Source organism: Calidris pugnax, unplaced genomic scaffold, assembly GCF_001431845.1.
Source record: "Calidris pugnax isolate Ruff unplaced genomic scaffold, ASM143184v1 scaffold298, whole genome shotgun sequence".
NCBI lineage: Eukaryota > Metazoa > Chordata > Aves > Charadriiformes > Scolopacidae > Calidris > Calidris pugnax.
Window position 1 is genome coordinate 127382 of NW_015091152.1, and position 24870 is coordinate 152251.

The window sequence follows — 24870 nt, forward strand, 5'->3', positions numbered from 1 at the left end:
GCGTGTGAGGTGGAAGCCGCTGCCAACGGGCCAGGCCGGCGCACGGCTCCGCCCGCTGCTGGCCCGGCCCCGGCTCCTCCTCCCGCCGCCTCGGGAGGTGCGGACGGCGGGGGATGATGGCGCCGCTGAGGGACTGTAAGGTGAGGGCAAGGTCTGAGGCGGAGCGGGGCGGCGAGGCGAGGCGACCCGCCTGCCTGCCTGCCCTCCCCGGCCCCGCCGCAGCGACCCAGCGCGGGGGATCTGCGGCCGCTCTGCCCGTTGCCCTTCCTCCTGCCGGGCTCCCGGAGGCGGTGTCCGGCCGTGTGGGCCTCGGGGAGGCTCCGGGAGCCCGGCTGGGAGAAGGGCTGCTGGGTCTGAGGCGGGAGCGGAGGGGAGCTGTGCCCAGCCCGGGGGGGTGCGGAGAAGCCGCCCCGGTGCGGTGAGGCCGGAGTGGGAGCTGGTCCCCCCAGTGACCCCGACACTCGGGGTGGGTTTGAGGTGGGGGATCAGCAGGTCCAGAGAGGTGATTCTGCCACTTTACTCTGCTCTGGTGAGACCTCACCTGGAGTATTGTCTGCAGGTCTGGTGCCCTCAATATAAGAAGGACATGGACCTGATGGAGAGGGTCCAGAGGAGGGCCACAAGGATGATCAGGGGGATGGAGCACCTCTGCTACGAGGACAGGCTGAGGGAGCTGGGGTTGTTCAGCCTGAAGAAGAGGAGGCTCCAGGGAGATCTAATAGCAGCCTTCCAGTACCTGAAGGGAGCCTACAGGAAGGCTGGGGAGAGCCTGTTTAGAAAGGCCTGTAGTGACAGGACGAGGGGAAATGGCTTCAAGCTGGAGGGGAGCAGATTTAGACTGGAGATTAGGAGAGGGTTCTTCACTGTGAGGGTGGTGGAGCACTGGAACAGGTTGCCCAGGGAGGTGGTTGAGGCCCCATCCCTGGAGATATTCAAGGAGAGGCTCGACGAGGCCCTGGGCAACCTGGTCTAGTTGGGGGTGTCCCTGCTGACTGTGGGGAGGTCGGACTAGATGGCCTTTGGAGGTCCCTTCCAGCCTGGGCAATTCTATGATTCTATGATCTGCCAAGGGGGACGAGCCGCTGCTGCCTTCCCTCCCGCAGGGGAGGCAGACTCGTCTCTGAACATCTCCGGGGCTCCTTCATCGTGCAGGCCAGGCCCATGGCGCTCACCTGCCCTTACTGTGGGCCTCCTTCTTTTAACTCTAAACCAGCTTCGAGTCCAAGGGTTCAAAATCTGTCTGCAGGAGCTGGTTACTGATTAGTCTTCTGTGTGCTTTCTTCCTGAAGTTCACTCTCCTCCTGTTTTTCTGGTTAATGAGGCAGGAGGAGGGAGCAAAAGAAGTCTTGAAGATCTTCTGAGAGTGTGGTAGATTCCTGAGCTCTGGAGAGCTGTCAGTGGAGTAATAGAGGATGTGCTAACAGTAAACTGCAAAGAGCAGAGATTCCTCAAAGCCAGCTGGGATTCTAGCAGCAACATACAAATAAAGAGTTGCCAGATCCTGTGACTAAACTCTCATATTAAAGCAGGAGAAAAGGGCAAGGCTTTGCTCTTGCCAAGAAGCAGCAAGAAGAGCCAAGGCTGTGGCGCTCCAAGAAGCATTGCAGAGAAGAGTCTCTTCAGGAGTTAGAGAGGACGGTGGTGGGAAGTTAGTGTAACAGAACTCAGAGGCAGCCTGAATGGAACTGGGAGGTGATAACTGTTTTACAAACTCTCCAGGCTGATTTTTACCTGCTTGCACCCCTCTCTGGTGGATTTCTTCAGTCACAGTCTGATACCTGAGCACAGACAAGCCCCAAGACGTGAGTGTCCCAGGTTGGCTGGGAAGGACCACTTGCGTATGACCCAGAGGACAAGAGGTGCTGGCTCACCTGTACTCCCTGTAGCTCTTTGGTTCTTGGTTGGCAACAACAGATGAGTTTTAGGGCAGATCTTTGAGGAGTCAGCAGCTGTTATAGGGTGGTTCTTCCCTGCAGTCTCTTTTACCGGCATGCTAACAGGAGTAGTGGTGGCATACATGACCTGGGGCAGCCTTGCTGCCGTCCTCCTGTTGCCAGAGTGGGAGCCTTCCAGTAAGGGGTGAGTTACCTTGGGCTGTAGCCTTGGCAGAGCAGAGGCTTTCTAGAGTTGGTGGGAACAGCATGTGCCTCCACTAGATCAGCAGTGTCCTTCATGATGGGTGCAGGCCTTCTTTTCACTAACCCTAGTTCTGCTTGTTTTTCTCATGCTTGTGTGCAGACATTTTCATTCCAATGAATCTTGGTATTAACGAATCTCCTGCAAATGGGATGGCACTTTCTACCTGGCAAATACCTCGAGCTGTCGTGCAAAACAGTGACATAGAGAGATGCTCCAAATGGAGTTGTTTTAGACAACTAAAGATGAAAGTGGTTGGTGGCCTGTTTTGCAGGCCACCTTGAAAGGTAGCCTGTAGGTAGCAGGCCTGACATTGCTACCCTCTTGACTTTTCTTTTTACACTGTTTCTGGATATAGCAATGTGGATTGTAAAGAAAATTTGTAATTTTACATTCCAGTCTAGTCTTTCAGGCTTGTAATTGAACACACAAGCGCTTGAGCTGCTGGAATGTGAGCCTTTAATCCAATCACAGTGGCAAAGCTTTGGGATAGTATTAGCAAAGATGTCTTTGCCTGGTTACTTAACGTTTTTGACAGTCGGGTCATTTGAACCAGGAAATACCTAAAGTGTAAAATGAGATGAAGTGAATTCTTGCAGCATCTGCAAGGACTAATCCACCGTTAGGAGGAGCCTGAATTGGCTGCCCTAGATCTTATTTTATGTCTATCCTGTGAGTTCTGTGTACTGGAGTAAAAGTAATGCTGAAGTGTTTGGGGCAGCTCCTCAAATATGGGTATATTTAAGCAAGAATATGTATGGTGTGCTGAATGTGAGTCTGTGCTTGAGAAGCCTATGGTTATTGAGGCAGTGACGGGTACAGTAAAGGAATGCTGAATGGAGAGGGTTTAATAGAAATAAACACAGATGTTATTAAAATATATGAATAGGTTGCCAAGTGAAGCACCTCAGCTTGTGAGGTGACAGCCTTTGTGGTTGCTTGGCCATACTGTGTGGGAGAAGAAGCCTGCAAGCAACCAGAGATTACATGCCTGTTTGCTGTAGGCACCCACATCGTAGGCATTTTGAAACAGGCATTGGGTTTTCCAATTTGTTGCCTGAGTCACTTAAGCGAGCGGTAATGGGGACAGCTGTGAACCAGGGTGCTATAGCTGCTGCTTAATTCCACCATTGAGTAAACTGCACATCTGCCTAATAAACTCTTCATTCTCCAGCAGCTAGCCAGGAGATGGAGCACCTCAGTCAGTGTTACACAGCTTGCTAAGAAACTATGGCAGACTGATTCTGTTCTGTATTTTAGCTTTATCAAACGCTCATGTTCTTCCTTTTTGTAAGGCTCATGTACAAGCCTGTGGTCCAAGTTCTTTGTTGGCTGAACTCCAGTGACTCGGTGGATTTGCTCTGTCAGGCTGTTTGGCCTACAAGTTACTTAAGGTATTGATTTCAGGTATAAAAAACCAGGAGTTTATTCTAACGTGCATCTACTTCACACGAGATGTGTCGGCATCAGGGGACTAGCCAAAAGTTGAGTTGTAATGAATTAAGAATTAGTCTCTCATTATGAGATGCATAACCCATCAGATCTTCAATAGAAGATAACACTTCATTATAATTTTTATATACTTTTTTATAATTTGTTGCTTCTTTATTCCCACTGTTAACCCCAACTTACTGAGTCTTCCGAGGTAACTACAACTGTTTGTGTATCTGCTTACATTGTCCTTCCGGTTTTTCTCTTTTTTTTAAAAAAAACACCTTAGTTGACGAAAATATCAAAAGACCATCAATTTGAAAATCTGTTGGCGTAGTCTGGAAAATGAGCATGTAAAATGAAAAGGTTTTTATTTGTTTGTTGTGCAGGCCTGGCAGGATGCTGGACTTGTCCTGTCCACTACTAGCAATGAAGCTTGTAAACTATTTGATGCTACGCTGACCCAGGTATGACCAAAAAGCGTAAGAAAATGTGCTTTCAAGGGGTTTGTGCATGAAACAGTCTTTGCTGTAGTTGATGTCTACATTTCACAGAATGATACGGGGTTGGAAGGGGCCTCTGGAGATCACCTAGTCCAACATCTCTGCCAGAGCAGGTTGCACAAGAACGTGGCCAGGTGGGGTTTGAATGTCTCCAGAGAAGGAGACTCCACCACCTCCCTGGGCAGCCTCTTCCAGGGCTCTGCCACCCTCACAGGAAAGAAGTTCCTCCTCATGTTTAGATGGAACTTCTTATGTCCAAGTTTGTGCCCATTTCCTCTTATACTGTCACTAGGAACCACTGAAAAAAGACCGGCCCCATCCTCTTGACACCTGCCCTTTAAGTATTTGTAGGTGTTGATCAGAATCCCCCCTTAGTCTTCTCTTTTCCAGACTAAAAAGACCCAAGTCCCTCAACCTTTCCTCATAAGACAGATGCTCCAGGCCCCTCATCATCTTTGTAGTCTTCTGCTATACCCTCTCCAGCAGTTCCCTGTTCTTCTTGAACTGGGGAGCCCAGAACTGGACACAGACTACCAACTACCAACTGGGAGAGCCTCCCAGTCAGGCTGCTACAAGAGCTCAGCCGTTAGCAGGCTGCAGAAAACCCTTGTAGCAGAGGGCTATGCCCTGTGCTTCAGCTGTGGGGAAAACTTCAGCCAGTGTGCTAATCCTGCTTGACATGGGAGAATCAACCAGTGGACATAAATCACATAGAAATCCATGGTTATTAGTTCTGCCAGTGGCCAAACTACCTTAAAGAAAACAGTTTTTCTGTTTTCCTACTATGCTGACCCTATCCAAATCCAAAGTTTGTCTTTTAGACATTTGTCTTGCTTGCTTTTGGATTTTACACATGTAAAAAAAATTTTACACATCAGAAAAAAGCCCAATATTACCAGGCATTCCTCAACCCTCTCTCTGTCTCTCTCACAGTATGCAACCTGGGCCAATGATGAGAGCCTTGGAGGTATTGAGGGGTGTCTCTCAAAGTTAAAAGCAGCAGATCCAAATTTTAGTAAGTACATTATTTAATTCTTAACATGGAAAGTGCTGGATAATACCTTCTGTCTTGGTGTTTAACTTACTTTGTTTAGGCAAGTGGGAAGTGTTGGATTATAGAATTCTGTAAAACTTCTTCAGAGTCTAGAGAAGGTTGGGATGGTTTTGTGTGTTTTTTTTTTTTTCTTTTCATTTCAAGTCTTTTTAAATGGTTATCGTGAAAAACCTGTAAAAACTGTAGGCTCATGAGACTTCCTGACCCCTGTGAGTTCAAGTCTTATTCCAAACAAACAAGCAACTCCCCTCTCATCTTTATGTAGAGATGAATTACCTGCAATGCTGTACAGCTTAAGTTGTGATGTGCTGTTTTCTGTAGCGATGGGACATGTCATTGCTAATGGTTTGGAGCTGATCGGCACTGGAAGCTCCGTGCGGCTCAACAAAGAGCTGGACAGTGCAATGAGAACCATGATGATGCTTTCAAAATCACAGCCACTGACTGAGCGGGAGAAGCTTCATGTATCAGCACTGGACATGTTTGCCAGTGGGTAAGTTCACTGTCATCCCATTTAAAGGACTGTGAAGAGTTTAGCTGCCAGAGGTGGAAGAGATAGTTGGTATTAGCATTGCCTGGACACTAACGGACATCCAGCAAAGGATCAGGGTGAGATGTCAGTGGTTGTTCTTGAATTTATCTCTCCAGACTGTAGGCACCATGGCTAATTAGTGAGTGGCACCACAGCAGGGGAGAGGCTCTATTGCCACTGTTTCACGTCGTTAAGCACTCTCTGTTTTAAAGCTGTCACAGATCCTTCAGTGGAATATATGCTTTAGAACTAGGAAACTAAATATGTAACTACAGTAAGGTCCAATATAATATAACACAGACTTGGATCCACAGAAGCAAAGCTACAAACAGACTCTTCTTCTGTTTTCTCCCTGTGTCAAAACCTATTTCCTCTGTAAAACAGGGAGATAGCAGAGAGTCAGAAGTGGTGTAGAGGCCCACTGTTGCCATGATGAACGTGCACTGCTTCTGCAGGATGGGCTAATGATTCAGTTTTGTCATTTGTTTGTCAAACAAACAGGTGAGCATGGATTTGCCTCATGTACTTCTTAGCAAAGGTAAAGAGGAAGTTACTGAAGCCCTATTACTATGGGTTTGATTCTCAGAGGAGAGGGAAGGTGTCTTTGCACGTGTGAAGTTGTATTAATTATGGTAGGTCTCCGTAAAAACTGTTCAACCCTGTAGGAAAATCTTTAGATTTATGCTTTAAGCTCATTTCATTTTCCTTGTGTGTTAACAGTGACTTGTTCTAATCCAAGGACATTTCTGTCAAAAGGTTTCCCAGAAGGTGCTCAGTGAAGATATTATTATTACTTTCGAAAAGACTAAGGAATTCCTTCAAGGAAAAAAAAACCAAAGGAATTTGATGTTGAATTTTCTATTTTTCAGAACAGCATGAGTTTAGAACTAACGGTAGAGGCAGGTATGTGTGCCATCTCTCAGCAATGAAATTATTTTTTTATTTCTAGCCAGCTTCCAAAAGCTTGTGATCTATGGGAACAGATTCTGCAGAGCCACCCAACTGACCTGCTAGCCCTCAAATTCTCCCACGACACTTACTTCTACCTAGGATATCAGACACAGATGCGAGATTCTGTTGCCCGGGTTTATCCTTTCTGGACACCTGATATTCCACTAAGCAGGTGGGTCATGCTTCTTTTTGAAAATTACTTCGTGTCTGGTGTCTGCATACTTTGTGTTTTTTGAGTTCAGATACATCTAAATAGCAGGATCTGTTGGAAACAAACACGTAGACAAAGTTGAGGGCTTAGATGTGGATCAAACCTGACCACATCTCTCCTGTATCCCTGTTGACGCTGTTGTTGAGTGTTTCTTCTTAAATGAGCTGTGGCTTAATTAGTAAATTTTGCTGTGAAATATGGCATGTGGCGTGTAACAGGATAAAATCATGTCCTCGCTGAGGGCAGTGACAAAACTCCTTCAGACTCACATTGTGGGTGATAGAGCACATCAGTGGAAGGAAGAAAGGAGCTGTAACTTGGAAATGTAGTTCTGAAATAAATCTTTGGCATATACCGTAACAGCTGGTGCAGCAAAGACTGACAGAAAGGCAGATTTTTTTTTTTAATTATTTTTTAGTTCAGTTCTGAAAGTTTGGGTTTCCCAATGTTAATTCAGGATAATCTGAATCCATTGTGAATAGTTAATAAAAACTAACGTGGGATAATTTTTAAAATTTTGTTAAGACCTGTTCAACTATTTGAAAGATTTTACGTTTATATAAAAAAACCAACATTAAGTTGTAAATTAAGACATGTACTTAGAGACAGATGAATAGACAACCCACAGGCAACCATAACTTTCTGAATGTTGCTGTAGACCCGTGCACTGCACCTCCTTATCCAACACAATCTTTTCTCCTCTTTTTGTGCCACAAACAGTGCAGACAATACGGACTGAAGGCTAACCTAATAATGAAGCTGACTGAGGTACCCCACAATCTCATGGCACAGAGGGGAGTGTGAGGAGTCTCATTTTTTCCAGCTGTGTTACCTCAACTCAGAAAAATCTAAACCCCTTAGTTCCTTTTACTACCATACGCTGGTTTCATTTGTTGGGGAAGTAAGATGACTTGGCAGTTTTGACTGCATTTTTAGAAACTTTTCTGGACACAATGCTACAAAAGTGCCAGTTGTTGTCCTCTTAATTGTAAAGCAACAGGAAAAGCCCATATGCCAAGCATTTCTTGAAGTATAAAAACCTGGCAACTGCTCCTTGTCCTCAAGCTTACAGGGATGTAGAGTTACATGAGAATTCATATGTTGGAAAAAAAAAAATAAAATCAACTTTTATTCGTCTCATGAAATAAATCAGTTGCAACATGCCACACACATTTTAGTAGTTCCTTTGCCTCAGGAGTTCAAAACCCCAACACATACTTTGAGAAGCAGAAACATATCCTGTGGTATTTTGCAGTCTATGAATCTGCAAACAGAATAGCAGTTAATCAAATAATCATTTAGATTGGAAATGACCCTTAAGATCATTGAATCCAACCATTAACCTAATGCTGCCAAGTCCATCACTAAACCATGTTCCTCAGTGCCACATCTATGTGTCTTTTAAATACCTCCAGGGATGGTGACTCAACCACTTCCCTGGGCAGCCTGTTCCAATGCTTGACAGCCCTTTTGGGGAAGAATTTTTTTGTTGTATTCAATCCAAACATCCCCTGGTGCAACTTGAGGCCATTTCCTCTTGTCCTATCACTTGTTAAATATTTCTTAAAATGACTGCATCGGGTATGTGTGTAAGAGCATGTAACATCCCTAATTTTCCTTTACATTGGGCATTTATGGCTTAATGGGGATGCTTTACAATCAATTTTAAAGGGTCACTTCACATGAAGCTGCTTGACTCTAGTTTTGTGGGCACTGGAGCAAGTGCAAAAGGCTACCCTTAGGTGTTACTTTTGAGACGTTGAGATCACTGTGGTGACAGCACTGTCTCCTACCTTTCTAATTCTGCATCTTGGAAAGGTTATGGAGATCAGCAGATCATGTAAGGTGGAACTAAAAGCTGCACAGAACAAAGATGTCAATCTCTGTTCTCAAAACACTGGTGATGTGCATCTTGTTGCTGTTTGCCATGCTGGTGTCTCTGGGCCTCTCGTTTCCTGTAAGAACTAGCTAGTTGTGCTGAATTCTGTAAGCTTGAACTATCATTGTAACTTGAATTGTAAGGACTATTTTGAGTTAAAAGCTGTTTCTAATAGGTTTTTCAGTCCTAGCTTAAATCTAGTTCTAAATAGATGATGTACTTTTTTTGCCCTTTTTGCTTAGCTATGTGAAGGGCTACTACTCTTTTGGACTCATGGAGACAAACTTTTTCGATCGTGCTGAGGAGCTTGCCCGTGAGGTAAACTGACTGTTATTAGTGCTAAAAGGTTTTAGAATTCTTAAACCTCGTCTCTGTCTCTGGGTGGTGGTTCATGCAGATGCCACAAACTGACTCGATCCTGGAAATGCTCACAGAGTTTCATAAGAGAATACCATTAATTATTCCTTAGGAAGATTCCTACATCTATGCCATACGTTGGCGGTTTCATCTTGACTGTATTTCCTTCACTGGTTTATGAGCATGTCTTGTCAGATGGTGTCAGAACACCTGTATAAAATCCATATATTATCCCATCTGCTTTTTCCCCGTGTATAATTGGCTGCTTACTCCTATTAAGGAATGTTGGATTGGTTTAATGTAATATGCTCTTGACAATCCATCCTGTTTGCATTCCCTCTCCCTTTTTTCCCAGATGCTTGTTTCTTGATTATTGAACAATTAACTCTGTAATGATCCTGGGGATCAATTTTAACTGGCCTGTTTCCTCTTTATGAAGATAGTAATTATACTTGACTTTCTCCAGTCCTCAGGATTATCCCTGTCCTCCAGGAGTCTCAGACACAATTAATTTCTAATGGGTGTTTTTGCCAAACTTCTGTTACATCAAATTGCTGGAAGTGACAGCAAAGATTGAATGTTAACATTGAATGTTTATGAAGTTAAGGGCTAACTTTGCAAAATGCCTAAAACCTGGTGGGAGGTGTTGGAGCAAGGAAGAGGAATTTGCTGAATAGTCAGAGCTGGCCGTGTTCTTGTAGAAGAAATGGTTACCTGCGAGGCCCTGTGTCCTGGAATATATCACGCCCATGCATGCAGTTCTTTCATGGCTGATACTGATGCATGTCTGTGAAATAAACATCATATCATAATCTTCATTAAAGCCTGCATTTTAAAGTATTTTGCAGGTGTGCATCTCTGTGCAGTAGAAGCTGGGAAGCGAAGTCAGCCAATAAATATTTTTCTTCCTTTTCTGTCCAAATCAGTTCCTGGCTGTGGTTAGTTGGAACGGTACAGGGATGTACTTAACATGCAGCAAGTAAAAAGTAGGCTCTTGTTTCTATATCAGCCGTGATAAATATTGTTATTTGCAAGTTTGCAAGCTTCATCATGTTTTCCCTTTTCTCACTCATAGGCTTTGGCGATAAATCGAACATGTGATAAATATTGTTATTTGCAAGTTTTCCCTTTTTTCACTCATAGGCTTTGGCGATAAATCGAACAGATGCATGGTCTGTACATACTATAGCTCACGTAAATGAAATGAAAGCAGAGGTCAACAAAGGGTTAGAATTTATGAAGGAAACGGAAAACAACTGGAAGGTAAACATTCTTGTAGCATCTCCGAAAAAGCTTCTTCTTGCTCTTCTTTACCTTTTCCAGCCAAATTCTTGATTTCTCTGTGGGCAATTCTTTCCTATCTGTAGACATGTTACAAACAATGAACATTTTACATATTAGAAGAGACTATCACTTGAGGTAGGTACTGTTACTATCCATCCTGCATATTAAAAATGGCATACTAGAGGGAAACATACTGTAGACTACTTGAAGCCATCATTATTATGACTGCTGAGATTACACAAACACCAAACATGTCAGTAGGCTGGGATTCACAGTGTGAGTCCTCTCACACTGCCTTACTTTAACTAGGAATATTGTAATGAACACTCTTTTCAGCAAGTGCGTGGTTTGTACGTGCATGTGCACGCACACCCCCCTCTCCCTGCTAGTTTCTTTTTCCTGATGGAACTGGTTAGGTATTTTACATGGCCATTGCAGAGAGGTGAAACATCAGATGGGATTTTTAAAGGTCAACTGTAATGAAAAGTGAAATGATGCTTTTTTCTCTTTTAGTGTACTGGAGTTGCTTTGTATTTCCAGCAAATTTTAGTATATCTCAGAGTATTGAACAGCTTAATTAGTCAGTAATATCGTCCTCTGCTGTAATTTGTATTTGTGTTGGACAGCATGTGTTTTCCCAATGATTGTGTGTGTCATATTCAAAGTAGAAGGCTGAGAAGTTTGAATTTGTTAGAACCTGTAAGAGTCTATTTTAGAGTCATCTGAGCTGACCTTTCCATCTCACCCAAAGAGCAGGGCTGGAAAATGAGGTTAGAAGGACTGTTTATTTTGCCCTTGTTTCTTTAAGTTAAGATACCAAGCTTGGAAGTGCAGGCAGAAAACCCTTGATTGAGGTTCATATCTGTCATTTCTCAGAAAGTATTTTGTCCTTTGTTCTATTAGTTTTAAAGAAACAGCGGTGCACGGGGCTGACAGTTTGGGTGATGCTTTAAAAACTCCCCATCGCTGACTTTTGCATCAATTTTTGAACTCTTCGTTAAAATAGTTGCATGCCTCTGTCATTTACACCCTTTATCTAACTAAAATAAAGTAATAAAGTGCAAGCTCAGTAAGTAGAATTCTTTGATATACTTTTGTGCTTGTTGCAGATAGTTAAGATTTAGGACCGATGTCATAGTGATATTTATAATTGCTTCTTTTGTGCAATATTTTTCATCTTAGCCACCATGAACACAGAGCGTTAAAATGTAAGAGCATCAAAAACCAGCAAGTCTCTCTCAGGGATTTAAAAAAGTTGCTTGTATTTTGCTGGGTGATTTTAAATTTTAAATTTTTATTTAATGACCAGGATCATCTATCTGTATTGCCACAGTATTTGGCCTCCTCATGTTGTTTTTATTGATCTTTCTCCTTCCAAATAAGAGTAGCAAAGATTTGGTACAGGTTTTCTTTACTTGATAGTTTTGTTTCTCCACCACCCTCCACCAAAATCAAGTGGCATTTATTTTATACGTATATTTCAGCACAAAAGCAAAAGGGGCAAATTGTTTTGCCAGAGGAGACCTCTCTGCTAGTGCTGTTTAGTATTAAATAGGAATGTTTTTTCTCATGAGCTGTTGGAATGAGTTCTCATAGCCTACTTTTATTTATTTAGTAACCTGCAATCTTCATTCTCCTTCAGCAATTTAATCTCATTCAGAGCTCAGCAGCAGAAAAAGGGTTTTGTTTTATTCAGTGAGGTAATCCCATGTTCTTGTTTGTATGACATTTGGAATTGTAGTATGGTAGTAACCTTGGTATTATCATCCAAGCACTTAACTACATCAGTTGCTCAGGTTTGGTTTGTGATTTAATATTAAGCAAGTAAAGATTACCAGAATGTTTATCTTAGCACCATAAAGTTCTGACATTCACTGGGAACCTTCGGGCTTCCTGACAGTTGTCACCATTTTTAAGAAGTTGCTTTTTCCACTTGTGAGAACGTTAACCACAGCACTGGGAGAGGATGAGAGGAGAGGGACGAACCTTTTTGGTATTTCAATTTTCACCAAAGGATTATGGAATTACATTCCTGTTTGTCGATTCTCAGTGCGCTCACAAGAGTGAACTGCAATGACACTGTCTGGAAGGACAGGGCAGGGAAGAGGATTTGCCTAAAAGGACAGTGCAAAGTTGGTACAGTTCAGCAAATATTCATCTCATCTTGTGAACTGCCAATGCCTTGGGTATCTGGTCCACAGTAAAGCATCTGTTAAAGAAGCAGTTCCTCTCTGTCTAAGCTGAACGTCTAGACGGATGGGATGAATGGCCCTCATAAAGTGGGTATCTCTCTCCACTATCTATCCAGGTTACTTTAGACAAAATTCCTGAATTTTGGATGAGATAAACCTCACGCTTGTTATAGATGGTGTAATGGGTAAATTCTGAAGCAATTGAAATTCTTCTGTGGAAAATGACGTGGGGAAACATTGTTTTTGAGGTGTCTCCCTGAATAGCTGCAAGAAGCAAATGTACCAATTGGGAAGGTATCCTGGCTGGTTGATTTAAAGTTCTTGTCTCTTCTGTCTCATTAAGTACTCAGTTTTGCTGAAGACAGAAATCTGACTAGATATGTTTAAACGGGAAGTTATTTTGTAAATAATATTTTCTCTACTCTTTTTTTTTCCAGAACATTGATATGCTCGCTTGCCATAATTACTGGCACTGGGCTTTATACTTCATTGAAAAGGTAGGAGGTATTTTCACATAGGTGTTTTATCTATCACTCATCTAATGCTATTTAAAAGGCAGACCTAACATTTACAGGTTTTTTTCCAGCTATTTAAAGAGGTGTTTTTAAAAAACAGCACAATGCCATTTTTACAAGCTAGTCCTTTATTACAATTATTTTGAGAAGTTTTAATTACATTGGTCAAAGTTACATGATCTTTGTTAGAATGTTGAAACATTGCTGTGAGATTATTGCATGATTGAAGATCAAGGAGTTTCACTAATTACACTTGGCATAGAAAGATGGACTTGGATCTCTAATTTTCAGACAAGAATTAGATAAAATTCTCTTCAAATTCAATACTAATTTGCTGGCCCAAAAATTTGCTGACTATAAAGAAGAGGCAATGAGCTCTAAATGTGGTCACCAATGTTATTCATTATTAGTGTTGCTAATTCTTATTATTGAAACACTTTAAAACTGCTTGCAATTTTACCCAACCTGTCCAATTGCCATGCTGAATTTCCTTGTATTTAATTGTGCTTAGCACTTGCGGGGTTCAATTCAGTAGGGAGACAAATGTGACATCCTCGAGAAGGCAGTGTGCTTGAGAACAGAGCAATTTGCTTGTGTTCTGTATTAGTAACATAGAAGGAGCATAATTTTCGACAGCAGTCTAATAGCTTGTTTATTTTGCCACCTTCTACCTGTACAACTTTTTTGTAGCCTGCTTAAAATTATTTTTCTTCCTACGTCTTCGCATACACTGTGGGATGCACTAATTTTTGCAAAAAATCCCTGAAAGGAACATTAGAATTGAGAGGTAATACCTTGTCTTTATGTGTAACTTACTCATGGTACCTATTATTAAATAAACCTAGCCACACTGATTATTTTGCCTAAGTAAATCCTGGTTTATCTTAGGCTTCCTTCTTTCTTTTAATACCTCAAGGTTTCTCTGACTTGGATTGTTTTGACTAAGTCATGAGGCAGTTGTGAAGTAATGTTATGACATAGAATCATAGAATCTGTCTAGGTTGGAGGAGACCCTTGGGATCATCGAGTCCAACCATCTACCCTACTCTACAAAGTTCTCCCCTACACCATGTCCCCCAACACCACATCTAAACATCCCTTAAACACATCCAGGGATGGTGACTCAACCACCTCCCTGAGCAGCCTATTCCAGTTCCAGCTGATCACTCTTTCTGTGAAAAATTCTTTCCTAGTGTTCAATCTAAACCTCCCCTGTTGGAGCTTGAAGCCATTCCCTCTCGTTGTGTCATTAATTACCTGTGAGAAGAGCCCAGCACCAACCTCTCTACGGTGTCCTTTCAAGTAGTTGTAGAGAGTGATGAGGTCTCCCCTCAGCCTCCTCTTCCTCAAACTAAACATCTATTAATTGTAGGTATGTCTTTGGTTAGTACAGTCCCTTTTGGTTACTGTGTCTGAATGTTAATCACACAGTCCTCACTTGCTTTTACAGGGTGAATATGAAGCTGCTTTGACAATCTATGACAATCATGTGAGTAGGGGCCTTTTTTCCTTCACTGAGAATGTTTAAGATGCTTTCTTCCTTCTGTGCAAGATTGAAACCTATCACGGTGTGCCATATATGTATATATATTATTTTCAGCTGTTGTTACAGTTTTCACAGAATCACAGAATCTTCTAGGTTGGAAGGGACCTTAAAGATCATCTTGTCCAACCGTCAACCTCACTGACAAAAATAGACACCCACACAACAAACAAGGAGCATCATCACTAAACCATACCTCCCAGCACTACATCAACCCGTCTTTTGAACACCTCCAGGGATGGTGCCTCAACCACCTCCCTGGGCAGCCCATTCCAATGTCTGATAACCCTTTCAGTAAAAAAAATTTTTGTAGGGAAACTGTTTCTTAACTGTTAAAATGCCCAAAGGACACGCATGTTATTATATAGTTCAAGTGTTTCTTACACTTGTGCTTTGAAGAGCTACAATGGCACTGCTGGTACTGTTTCCCATTCTGTCCGTGTGTCGTACTCGTGCTTTGCAGGTCTAAATGGTCCTGCTGAAATAAAGCTTTTTAAAAGGATGTAACATAAAAGGATGTAAAACCTTTACAAAGAACTGAGTCAGCTACGAAGTCAACAAAAGCATGTCTTTTCATTCCTAGTTAAATTATTACAGCTCTTTACCATCTGGATTTCAAAACAATCTTTGTAAATAAGGAATATCAAATGAGATAGGATAACATATCTTTGTAAGGATTATGCAACTAATACAAGGATTGAGAAAGCTACAGGGCAGACTCCTATCTGCTAACCTCAAAAAAGTGAAGTAATATTTATGGTACTATTTTGAAAAAATAAAATACCTTGGTGACTCTCCATACTTACAGAGTTTAACTTCATAGCAAGGAAACCAACACAAGTAAAGCAATGTAAGTGTTTGTCATTGCAAAGTGCTGCAATGAGGGCTATTGCAAAACAGGTATTTCGAATGAATAAAAAGATAAAATTCATTTTGTACTGTGAAAATAATTTTGATTACCTGAATAAGTTCTCACTAGCACAGCAGTTGGGCAGTTGATGAATACCTGTGATTACAGATTGCTCCCCGGTGTCTGTTGAGTGGAAGCATGCTGGATATAGTAGACAACTGCTCGATGCTGTACAGGCTTCATCTGGAAGGTAGGATATCCACCTGCCATGCTTTTTTAAACTATAAGGGGCACAGATTTGCTTGTCCCTTTCCCCTGCCTTGCATGTTGGAGAAGTATTTAAATATATTAAATATATTACAAGCTTGGTCAGTATTACAGAAGAAATCTTTTGTTACAGAAGAAAATTCTGCTCTTGAGAAAAGTCTCAATTGGATATTCCTAATAATGTGCATAACCTTTATTCTTCCCAAGAATTTTTTTTTCCATGCCACTGTGGTATTCCCTTCAGCTCAGGCTAGCATAGGTCATATATTTCTCTTTTGACAAATTCACTTGTATTGTCCCTGAAGATTTGAGGCTGGACAATCAAGTATATGAGCCTCTAAAATGCTTTAGAGCCTCCTTGAAGTAAATTTAATTTAGATACTTAGTCTATTTTGATACTGATTGAAATAGCTAGCACATGTGTATAAGCCTCTGACTTTTGTGCGCTCTCCTAAGTAGCATTTCTCCTTGTGAGTATTTATACACTTGAGTTCATGAAAGGGGGAGAGTATTATTTTCACAGTATCCTGCTGAAACACTAATGATGCATTGGGTTTGTTTATGAAACCTATCTTATCACTCTGTATAATTTGATTGCTACAGGCAGTTCATTATGAACATCATCTCCAAGAAGACGTGAATAATCTCGTAATAAAGCCAGAACCTCACATAACACAATTTAGAATATTGGTTATAAATTATGGACAGTCAATAAACTCTTTGCCCAAATATGCCAGGCTGCAGCTGAGCATTGCTTTCTAAATTTTACCACATCAGGGAATGTTTTCTTGAGTTTAATAGGAATGCTGTTTATGCTGGGTGACTGAAAGTATATTGCAAAGTCATGCTTTTGCATGTGGTGTTTTTATTGAGAAAAATATTTTTTTTTTACTGTCAGGTGTAAAGCTTGGAGACAGGTGGAACAACGTTCTCAAGCTCACAAAGCAGCACACCAAAGATCACATTCTTCTGTTCAATGATGTACACGTCTTGATGTCCTCACTTGGAGCCAAAGACCACAAAGCTACTGATGAGCTTTTAACAACTCTTCAGGAACTTGCCAAGTAAGCAAGTGAATTAAAGTATTCAATAAATATTTTGTCCTTTGAACTTCAGGGTGGTAAGATGTCTGGCTTGCTGAAGCAATACAAATTTCCCCCCCCTGTTTCAGCATTTATTGCTATTTTTAAAAAAGAAGGAAGGAGAACCTGAAATTGATGGGCATTATAGCTAGGAACAAAAAGTGACAAACAAAAATAATAAAAAATTGATGTAATTTTTAAAAGTATTTATGCAAACAACTGTCAAATCAAGCCTTAAGTGTGTCTGATTTGACTAAAGTAGGAAATGGTGAATATATGTAAGTATATAAATATATGTAAGTATGTATCAAACTGCAGGTGCACACCATGTCAGGGAAGCATTAATGACTGCTACTTATCCCCTCACCCAGTGCTACCTTTGGCCCATGTGGTCAGCCTTTTGTAGTAATACAGCTGTGCATTTTTAGCTGTAGTTTGAAGTATTATAAAGCTTAATTTTGATCTGAGAAAAAAGACAGATGAAGGGATTGTATTAATGATGGGCTTAATAGATTAATTTATGTGCAGCATGAATATGTAATAGCTAAATGGTAACTAAGTTGCATTGTTAAAAAAGCACATATAAAACTTTGACATAAACAACAGTCATTCTTGGCTTTTCATTGCTGTTTTTCCTTAGCCTTTGAAATTTGAAATTGGCAAGAATCTTTTTTTTTGGTAAAGCATTCCACGGCGCTCTCTGGTGGTTGGTATCACAGCCATATTTTCGTGGCTGGAAATGTCAGTTAATGCAGGGGGTATGTTGTTTTTCATGAATCAACACTTCAGTTGCAAGAGAGAGCAAAAAAAAAAAAATATTTCAGTCTTCCATCTCTCTGTATTTTCTCAGAGATGTGGAACAAATTTTTAAATGAAGAATTGTTTCATCATTTTCATCCTTCTGGAGAGGTGGGCCCAGGTGAACCTCATGAGGTTCAACAAGAGCAAATGCAAGGTTCTGCACCTGGGCCAGAACAATTCTCACTACCAATACAGACTGGGGGGTGAGGGATTGGAAAGCAGCCCTGAGGAAAGGGACTTGGGGGTGCTGGTGGAGGAGAAGCTGGACATGAGCAGGCAGTGGGCACTTGCAGCCCAGAAGGCCAATCACTTCCTGGGCTGCATCAAAAGATGCGTTGCCAGCAGGTCCAGAGAGGGGATTCTGCCACTTTACTCTGCTCTGGTGAGACCTCACCTGGAGTATTGTGTGCAGGTCTGGAGCCCTCAATATAAGAAGGACATGGACCTGATGGAGAGGGTCCAGAGGAGGGCCACGAGGATGATCAGGGGGATGGAGCACCTCTGCTACGAGGACAGGCTGAGGGAGCTGGGGTTGTTCAGCCTGAAGAAGAGGAGGCTCCGCGAGGGACAATGGCTTCAAGCTGGAGGGGAACAGATTTAGACTGGAGATGAGGAGAGGGTTCTTCACTGTGAGGGGGGTGGAGCACTGGAACAGGTTGCCCAGGGAGGTGGTTGAGGCCCCTTCCCTGGAGATACTCAAGGAGAGGCTCGACGAGGCCCTGGGCAACCTGGTCTAGTTGGGGGTGTCCCTGCTGACTGCGGGGGGGTCGGACTAGATGGCCTTTGGAGGTCCCTTCCGGCCTGGGCAATTCTATGATTCTATGATTCTATCATTAACCATCTCCAACTGCTTACTTATCACGCACATCTCTTGTGCACTTCTGACTTTTCCAGGATGCCGTATTTTATTTAAGGAATGATAAACACATAGGGTAACACTGCATACTGAAAAATCAACGTTGACCTAGTGGAAGAAACAGGCAATTAGTAATGCTCAAGAAGGAGAGCACAGACTATGCTCTGTGTTTCATTAACACTGCATACTGAAAAATCAAGAAGAAACAGGCAATTATTAATGCTCAAGGAGGAGAGCACAGACTATGCTCTGTGTTTCATAAATTTAAGGTACAGGTGTGGGAGTGCGAGTCTCAGCTGTCATTGCAAGCTCTCAAAACAGAAGCCAGTGACTAGGGTTCCTCAGTTTTAAAGATTTAATTGCAAAATTTACAGAAAAATCTGTTCTAAACAATAGATGAAATTTATAGCATTGAACACTGTATTCTCAGGAATAATTTATATTTGCTTGGGATAGAAAGTCCTCCTGTTGCCAGGCAGCCTTTTGGCACTGAAATGACATGACCTCCAAGATCTGATTGCTGTAAGCTCCTTCTGTAGCAGTGGAAAAACGCAATTCCATGGTGTCCTCTGCAGGTCTTGCCTATCAACCAAAGAGCTACAGTTTGGTTACTTGTATTTTTACTTTTTTTTTTAATATTGGCAAGGATGCCTGCTGGAATGTATACTTTCTTCTGCAGGCAGATTGTCATGCTCTATGCCTCTTCTACTCTTAAATGAGTTAGGATACAAGCACTGAGAATAAAAAAGTGATTAAAAAAACCAAACCAAAAAAACTTAAGAGCTAGCTAAAATCCATTCCTGTTTATGGGCCTAAAAGCAGTCTGTCGTGGTTAGAATAAAAGAGCAGACTTTGAGAACTGTCATTTGGAATATGGTTTGTATTACAAAGACATGGAGACACTGTACTTTGTGGTGAGCTGTTTGCTGTTTTTTTGTAGAAAAAAAAAATATCTATCTGCAGGCAGTGACCGACTAGCAATAAAATGTGCTTATTTATAATTTGACTTACAGGAGTTAACCACTTTCTCGTTCTACAGAGCACCTTGTGAAGACCATGAGCTTTCCCTGGCTCCCAGTTTGGGGTTGCCGCTGTGCCAGGCTTTTGTAGAGTTTGAAAATGGAAACTGTGATAAAGCTGTAGACCTGCTGTACCCCATCCGTTATCAACTAGTCCAAGTAGGAGGCAGTAATGCTCAGGTAAAGGAGATCAAGAAAAGACTTTTTGATCTGACTTAATCCTCTTCCAGTAGCCTCCATTAGGCACTTACATTATTAACACCACTTTGTTGTTAGAAAGTGAAAAGCTAAACTGTGCTTGTGACTGAATCCTGTTTGCAAGCACTTTTTAGCAGTTAGCTAGTTAATTTCTCTTGGTGATATGTTTCCTTCCACAGTGGTTTTAATAATTTGGTAAACAAGACATTGTAACCAGCAATATTTTATAAGTTACTTATTACTTTGTATTTTTGCTCACTTTTTTTTTTTTCAGAGAGATGTTTTCAGCCAGTTATTGATTCATGCTGCTTTAAATTCTAAATCACAAGCCAAACGAAACCTTGCGAGGTGAGCATTTTTCCTGATAAGTATTTGTGGAAGTAGTGCTGTTACTAGAAGTAAGTAGTGAGTGTATTCAAACCCCTAAATTAAGGCTAAAATTATGTGCAGCATTTGTGTTAAATGTAGCAACATTTACTAGGATTAAAAGTAACATAGCTTCCAGTTCCAAAAGTACAGTCTTAGAGTCTGGATGAACGATCTGTATTTGTTCAAGGGCAGTTGATTTTCAAATGGTTCTGGCTTAAAATGAGGTATGGTATTAGAAAGCAGCCCTGAGGAAAGGGACTTGGGGGTGCTGGTGGAGGAGAAGCTGGACATGAGCAGGCAGTGTGCAGCTGCAGCCCAGAAGGCCAATCCCATCCTGGGCTGCATCAAAAGAAGCGTTGCCAGCAGGTCCAGAGAGGGGATTCTGCCACTTTACTCTGCTCTGGTGAGACCTCACCTGGAGTATTGTGTGCAGGTCTGGAGCCCTCAATATAGGAAAGACATGGACCTGATGGAGCAGGTCCAGAGGAGGGCCACGAGGATGATCAGGGGGATGGAGCACCTCTGCTCCGAGGACAGGCTGAGGGAGCTGGGGTTGTTCAGCCTGAAGAAGAGGAGGCTCCGGGGAGACCTAATAGCAGCCTTCCAGTACCTGAGGGGGCTACAGGAAGGCTGGGGAGAACCTGTTTAGAAAGGCCTGCAGTGACAGGACGAGGGGCAATGGCTTCAAGCTGGAGGGGAACAGATTTAGACTGGAGATGAGGAGAGGGTTCTTCACTGTGAGGGTGGTGGAGCACTGGAACAGGTTGCCCAGGGAGGTGGTTGAGGCCCCTTCCCTGGAGATATTCAAGGAGAGGCTCGATGAGGCCCTGGGCAACCTGGTCTAGTTGGGGGGGTCCCTGCTGACTGCGGGGGGGTCGGACTAGATGGCCTTTGGAGGTCCCTTCTGGCCTGGGCAACTCTATGATTCTATGATTAAAATGTGGCCTCCTGCCTGTTCCTCAGTGGACTAAGTGGACTGCTAAATGTCTGAACTGCTAAAAAATCAAGTATATCCTAATGATGACGTGTGCTTTATTGGTAAATAAGATGTGGAGATCTTGTAAGTAGTACGGCCTGAGTAGTAAGTACTGAGTAGTAAGTAGTAAGGCCTGATCTTGCCTTACTACAAATCACAAGAACCTTGTTGTGTAAAAATCATAGATGTTGTTCGTTGCCCCATACTGAGTTCTGTTGAAATGCATCGACGGGGGCTGCCTGCGCGCTTTAAAGAATGGACCCTTGGGACAATACGAAGCCTTGCCTGTTCACCTCCTGGGGTCTCTTTGAAATATATAAAAATTAAGCAAAATAACAGAATTATTCTGTGCGCTCTCATCTCTGGGTGCTCACGTTCAGTCTCTATCAGTGCTGAAAAGAACACTGTTCTGCCTAAACTGAGCGCCGAGGCCAAATGAGGGAAATCTGCACCTCGAGAGCAGGCCTTTTGGTTACTCATTTCCTCCTCTTACAATACTGCTGGTGATCTCGGGGGAAAATTGATGTTGTGGTCACGACCACCTTCTCATTTCTCTCCTACCTCTCCTCTTTTCTCAGGTGCCTCCTGAGAGAACGTGATGGGATGAGGCCAAACTCCCCAATGACGGAGCGACTTATGAGGAAGGCAGCAACTGTTCATTCAATGGCATAAGGTTTTCCCCTGTGCTTCAGCTGAAACAGCAATAAGTTTTCCAAGCAAAGGCTGGGCACAGGGAGTAAAGCCAGTCTAATCTCTAGTAATCTCTAGTAAACCATGCTAGAGATTCATAGTAGGTAAGAGTACCCAGTGAATCAGAGATCCGATGATGATTTCTTTAAAAAAAACTATACAGCTGTTGTATTGCAGGAGGTTGTATCTTAGATGATTCCACAAGGGAAAAAAAGACAATAACCTGCTGATAATGCACAGCTTTCTGAAGGATCCTGGGACGCTGCTTTTTCTGGTATATTTTCCTGAAGGTTCCCTCTGACCCTGATTAGATACAGTACAGTAACAGTGCCTGGATTTCAATCATTCATTGGCCCAATTTGTTACTTTGTTAATATGTTAAATAATCAGTAAACTGCTCAGATAATTCAAATGGGCCTTTTAAACATAGCTAATAGGAAAGTACGGGGCTAGAGCCAATACAGGCATCAACTGAATTCCATATCAAGCTTCCAGTCCATTCAGGCATGAGTCAGAGACTGGCATTACAGATGGGTCTCCATTCAGGATCTCTTTCCAGGTGCATATTTTTAAAGTTCCTCCCATGAAATGTTAAACTTTTTCCTTTCAATATAGCACCTCGGACCTTTCTGAAATTACTATGTGAATGAAACCCAACGAGGGATAATAGCTGACTGCCACTATTCTAACATGGGTACTCCCTTGGCATTTTCACATCTTTCAGGAAAAAAAAAAAGAAAAAGCCTGGGTTTCAGCTAAAACAGTGCCATCTCTGAATGGTAGTTTAGACCGGTGTCTTTGTGCTTACCTGAGCTTTTGGAAAGTCAGGCCTTACTACTCAGTAGCACGAGTCCCTGCGTGTTACCAAAGTTTAAAACCAGTGTTAAAGTGTGCACTTTATAGGGCTATATCTCAGAGGAGGCGAAGACTGGAAGGGAGGTTCTGCCACAGGTAAAGAGCTACAGGGAACCTGTACAAAGCTTTGTCCCGGCACAAGTGATGTGACAAATTTTGGTGCTGCAAATGAGGCACAATATGAGCCGTGTAACTCTCTGAAATTCTGGTGCCTTTGGATTGCTGGAGCGTAGCCGAGCCAACAGATTGCCTTGCAACAGAAATCCTTAATGAAGGGAAAGAGGGTATTTCAAACCAAAAATGAACTAACGCCTCTTCTTCTTTTACCTGAATGGAAATGCCACACTCTTCAACTGCCCAAGCTCTGGTATCACATCTGCAAGCTCTCTGGGACACAAACACCTGCCTGTCCAGCTCAGGCTCTTCCCCGTGTCCCACAGCAGCCCCATCCCTCATACAGTTTCCTTTTGACCTGAAAAAGCACTTTCGTAGCTGGCCCTGCACCACCCCTGGAGTTCCTGCATAGAGGAGTAAGATGTGGAAGCAGCTTGCTGCAACCCTTCCCCCAGCCCTGCCTTGAGGAAAAAATAGTTTAATATGAAATCAATGAATCAATGATCATTTTTGAAACCAGCTAAGGGTATTGCTTCCTTGTGTGCAGCCTTTTGAAACCTGCACAGTCATAAATACCTGTTCTTCAGCTTCCTCACTGCTGTCCAGCCCTGTCTGTGATGGGCTCGCTCTGTGCTGAAGTTCTCCAACATTTTTACTATTATTTTAATCAGCGCATTTCAAGCAATGACTTTAGCCAGGTAACTTTTTACTCCAGGAATGTAACACACCTTTTATAAGGGAAGAAAAGCCTGAGAAATCTGCTGCCTGTTCATGACGTGTTGTAGTTCACGTGATCCATTGCTACACAAATTTAAGAATGACACTTGTAGTACTTTTGATATAATGTGGTTGAGGATTTTGTCTGCTTTACATCAATAAATTTTAAAGAGTGCTCAGTTGAGCTGCAAGTCTGTGACTTCTCTGCCTGTATGCGTGAAGCTTTTAAACAGGTTATTCAGCTTAATTTCCTAAACCCATAACACTATATGTCCTCTTTTCTTTCATGAACATGACTAGAAGCTTTTTCATTCAACTGGTACTACACATTTTGCCCATAGATGAGATCTTCTGTTTTTCTGCCTTATCTTCCCCTTATTCGTGTCTGAAATACTCAAATCATTCTGTCTTGCTTTACTGTGCTATGGCTGAACTGTTTTCAATTACCATTATGCAAAATAATTAACAAGCAGGTAGCTCAGGGGGAAGAAGACCAGGAAAGGAAGAGCTTCACCAAGGACCATGCTACATATAAATCTTTTCAAATACGAAAATGAAGGCCTTCATCAGCTGCAGGAGCCTCCTCAAGTGACAGCCTCTTTAACTTCTTTGCGTGCAGAGCTACTGACCAAGACTTTTAGAGCAGCCCTTGTGCCCACCTGTGTACAGCCACCGTGCAGTCTTCACAGGCCACAGCAACACTTGGCAAGAGTGAGGCTTGTCCAAAAAGTGGCACTGCATTTGTCTTGCAGACTCCCACCTGTGGCTGCCTTCTCTTTGAGATGCAAGGACCCAAAGAACAACCGTGCCACGTGGCTGCACGTTCACAGCTTCCACCTTTTCAGCTTTGTCACCGATCAGTTTTTTTTGTGTTTTTTTTTTTTTTAATTGCAGAGGCCTGACTGTGCCAGGAAACAAACCAAAGCCCCAGAGCCTCACAGGGGTAGGGAACTCTGCTCACGCCTTTCCATTTCACAGAGAGATACCACAAAACACACTCTGTCTTTAATACTTGAAGAGTTTTGGGCAGGATGGATGGAGGAGACATGAGTAAGACAGCTGCTGACTGCCAGGATTGCATCTGGGCTACACGTTGTTCTAAGCAAACTAGCTGCAACCAACTTCCTAAGAGTTGGGTTTTTGGTTTTTTTCCAGATATTTACAAGGGTGCTGCTTATAACACATTCTGTGATGCCATTCTGTGGGCTCCGTGTTTGAGACACGAGAAGTGGTTATTCACTCAAAGACAGGAAAACAAAAGAAGGCAGCCAAGAGTCAAGAGCCTCATCTCCCCTCTTTCAGTTTAAAACCATCACCCCTCGTCCTGTTGCTCCACTCCCTGATAAAGAGAGTCCCTCCCCATCTCTCCTGTAGCCCCCTTCATATTAAGGTATTAAGAGTGACTTTCTTAGGAAGTTTATTTACAGAAATATTCCCCAGGTACCAGACTGTATTCTTTCCTTCATACTTAGCTAAACACCCGCACTA

The 24870-nt window shown here is 42.4% G+C and overlaps 1 protein-coding gene across 1 annotated transcript; it reads left to right on the top strand.

Annotated features, from left to right (window-relative positions):
* The first annotated feature begins 93 nt into the window (after positions 1 to 93).
* Positions 94 to 23573, top strand: TTC38 (tetratricopeptide repeat domain 38). The gene is made up of 14 exons (XM_014959281.1): positions 94 to 140; positions 3957 to 4034; positions 5004 to 5085; positions 5446 to 5617; positions 6606 to 6779; positions 8940 to 9015; positions 10198 to 10317; positions 12968 to 13027; positions 14496 to 14534; positions 15607 to 15688; positions 16604 to 16769; positions 19484 to 19643; positions 19936 to 20009; positions 21585 to 23573. Exons 1-14 carry the CDS (start codon positions 114 to 116, stop codon positions 21676 to 21678), a joined length of 1404 nt encoding a protein of 467 aa, XP_014814767.1. The 5' UTR covers positions 94 to 113; the 3' UTR covers positions 21679 to 23573.
* Positions 23574 to 24870: the final 1297 nt, after the last annotated feature.

What these genes read in the sequence shown, in the direction of transcription:
- TTC38 (XM_014959281.1), top strand. Translation starts at nt 114, where the DNA reads ATGATGGCGCCGCTGAGGGACTGTAAG. An exon ending in CGCCGCTGAGGGACTGTAAG is followed by an intron (nt 141 to 3,956) that starts GTGAGGGCAAGG and finishes TTTGTTGTGCAG; the next exon opens with GCCTGGCAGGATGCTGGACT. An exon ending in ACTCTTCAGGAACTTGCCAA is followed by an intron (nt 16,770 to 19,483) that starts GTAAGCAAGTGA and finishes CTCGTTCTACAG; the next exon opens with AGCACCTTGTGAAGACCATG.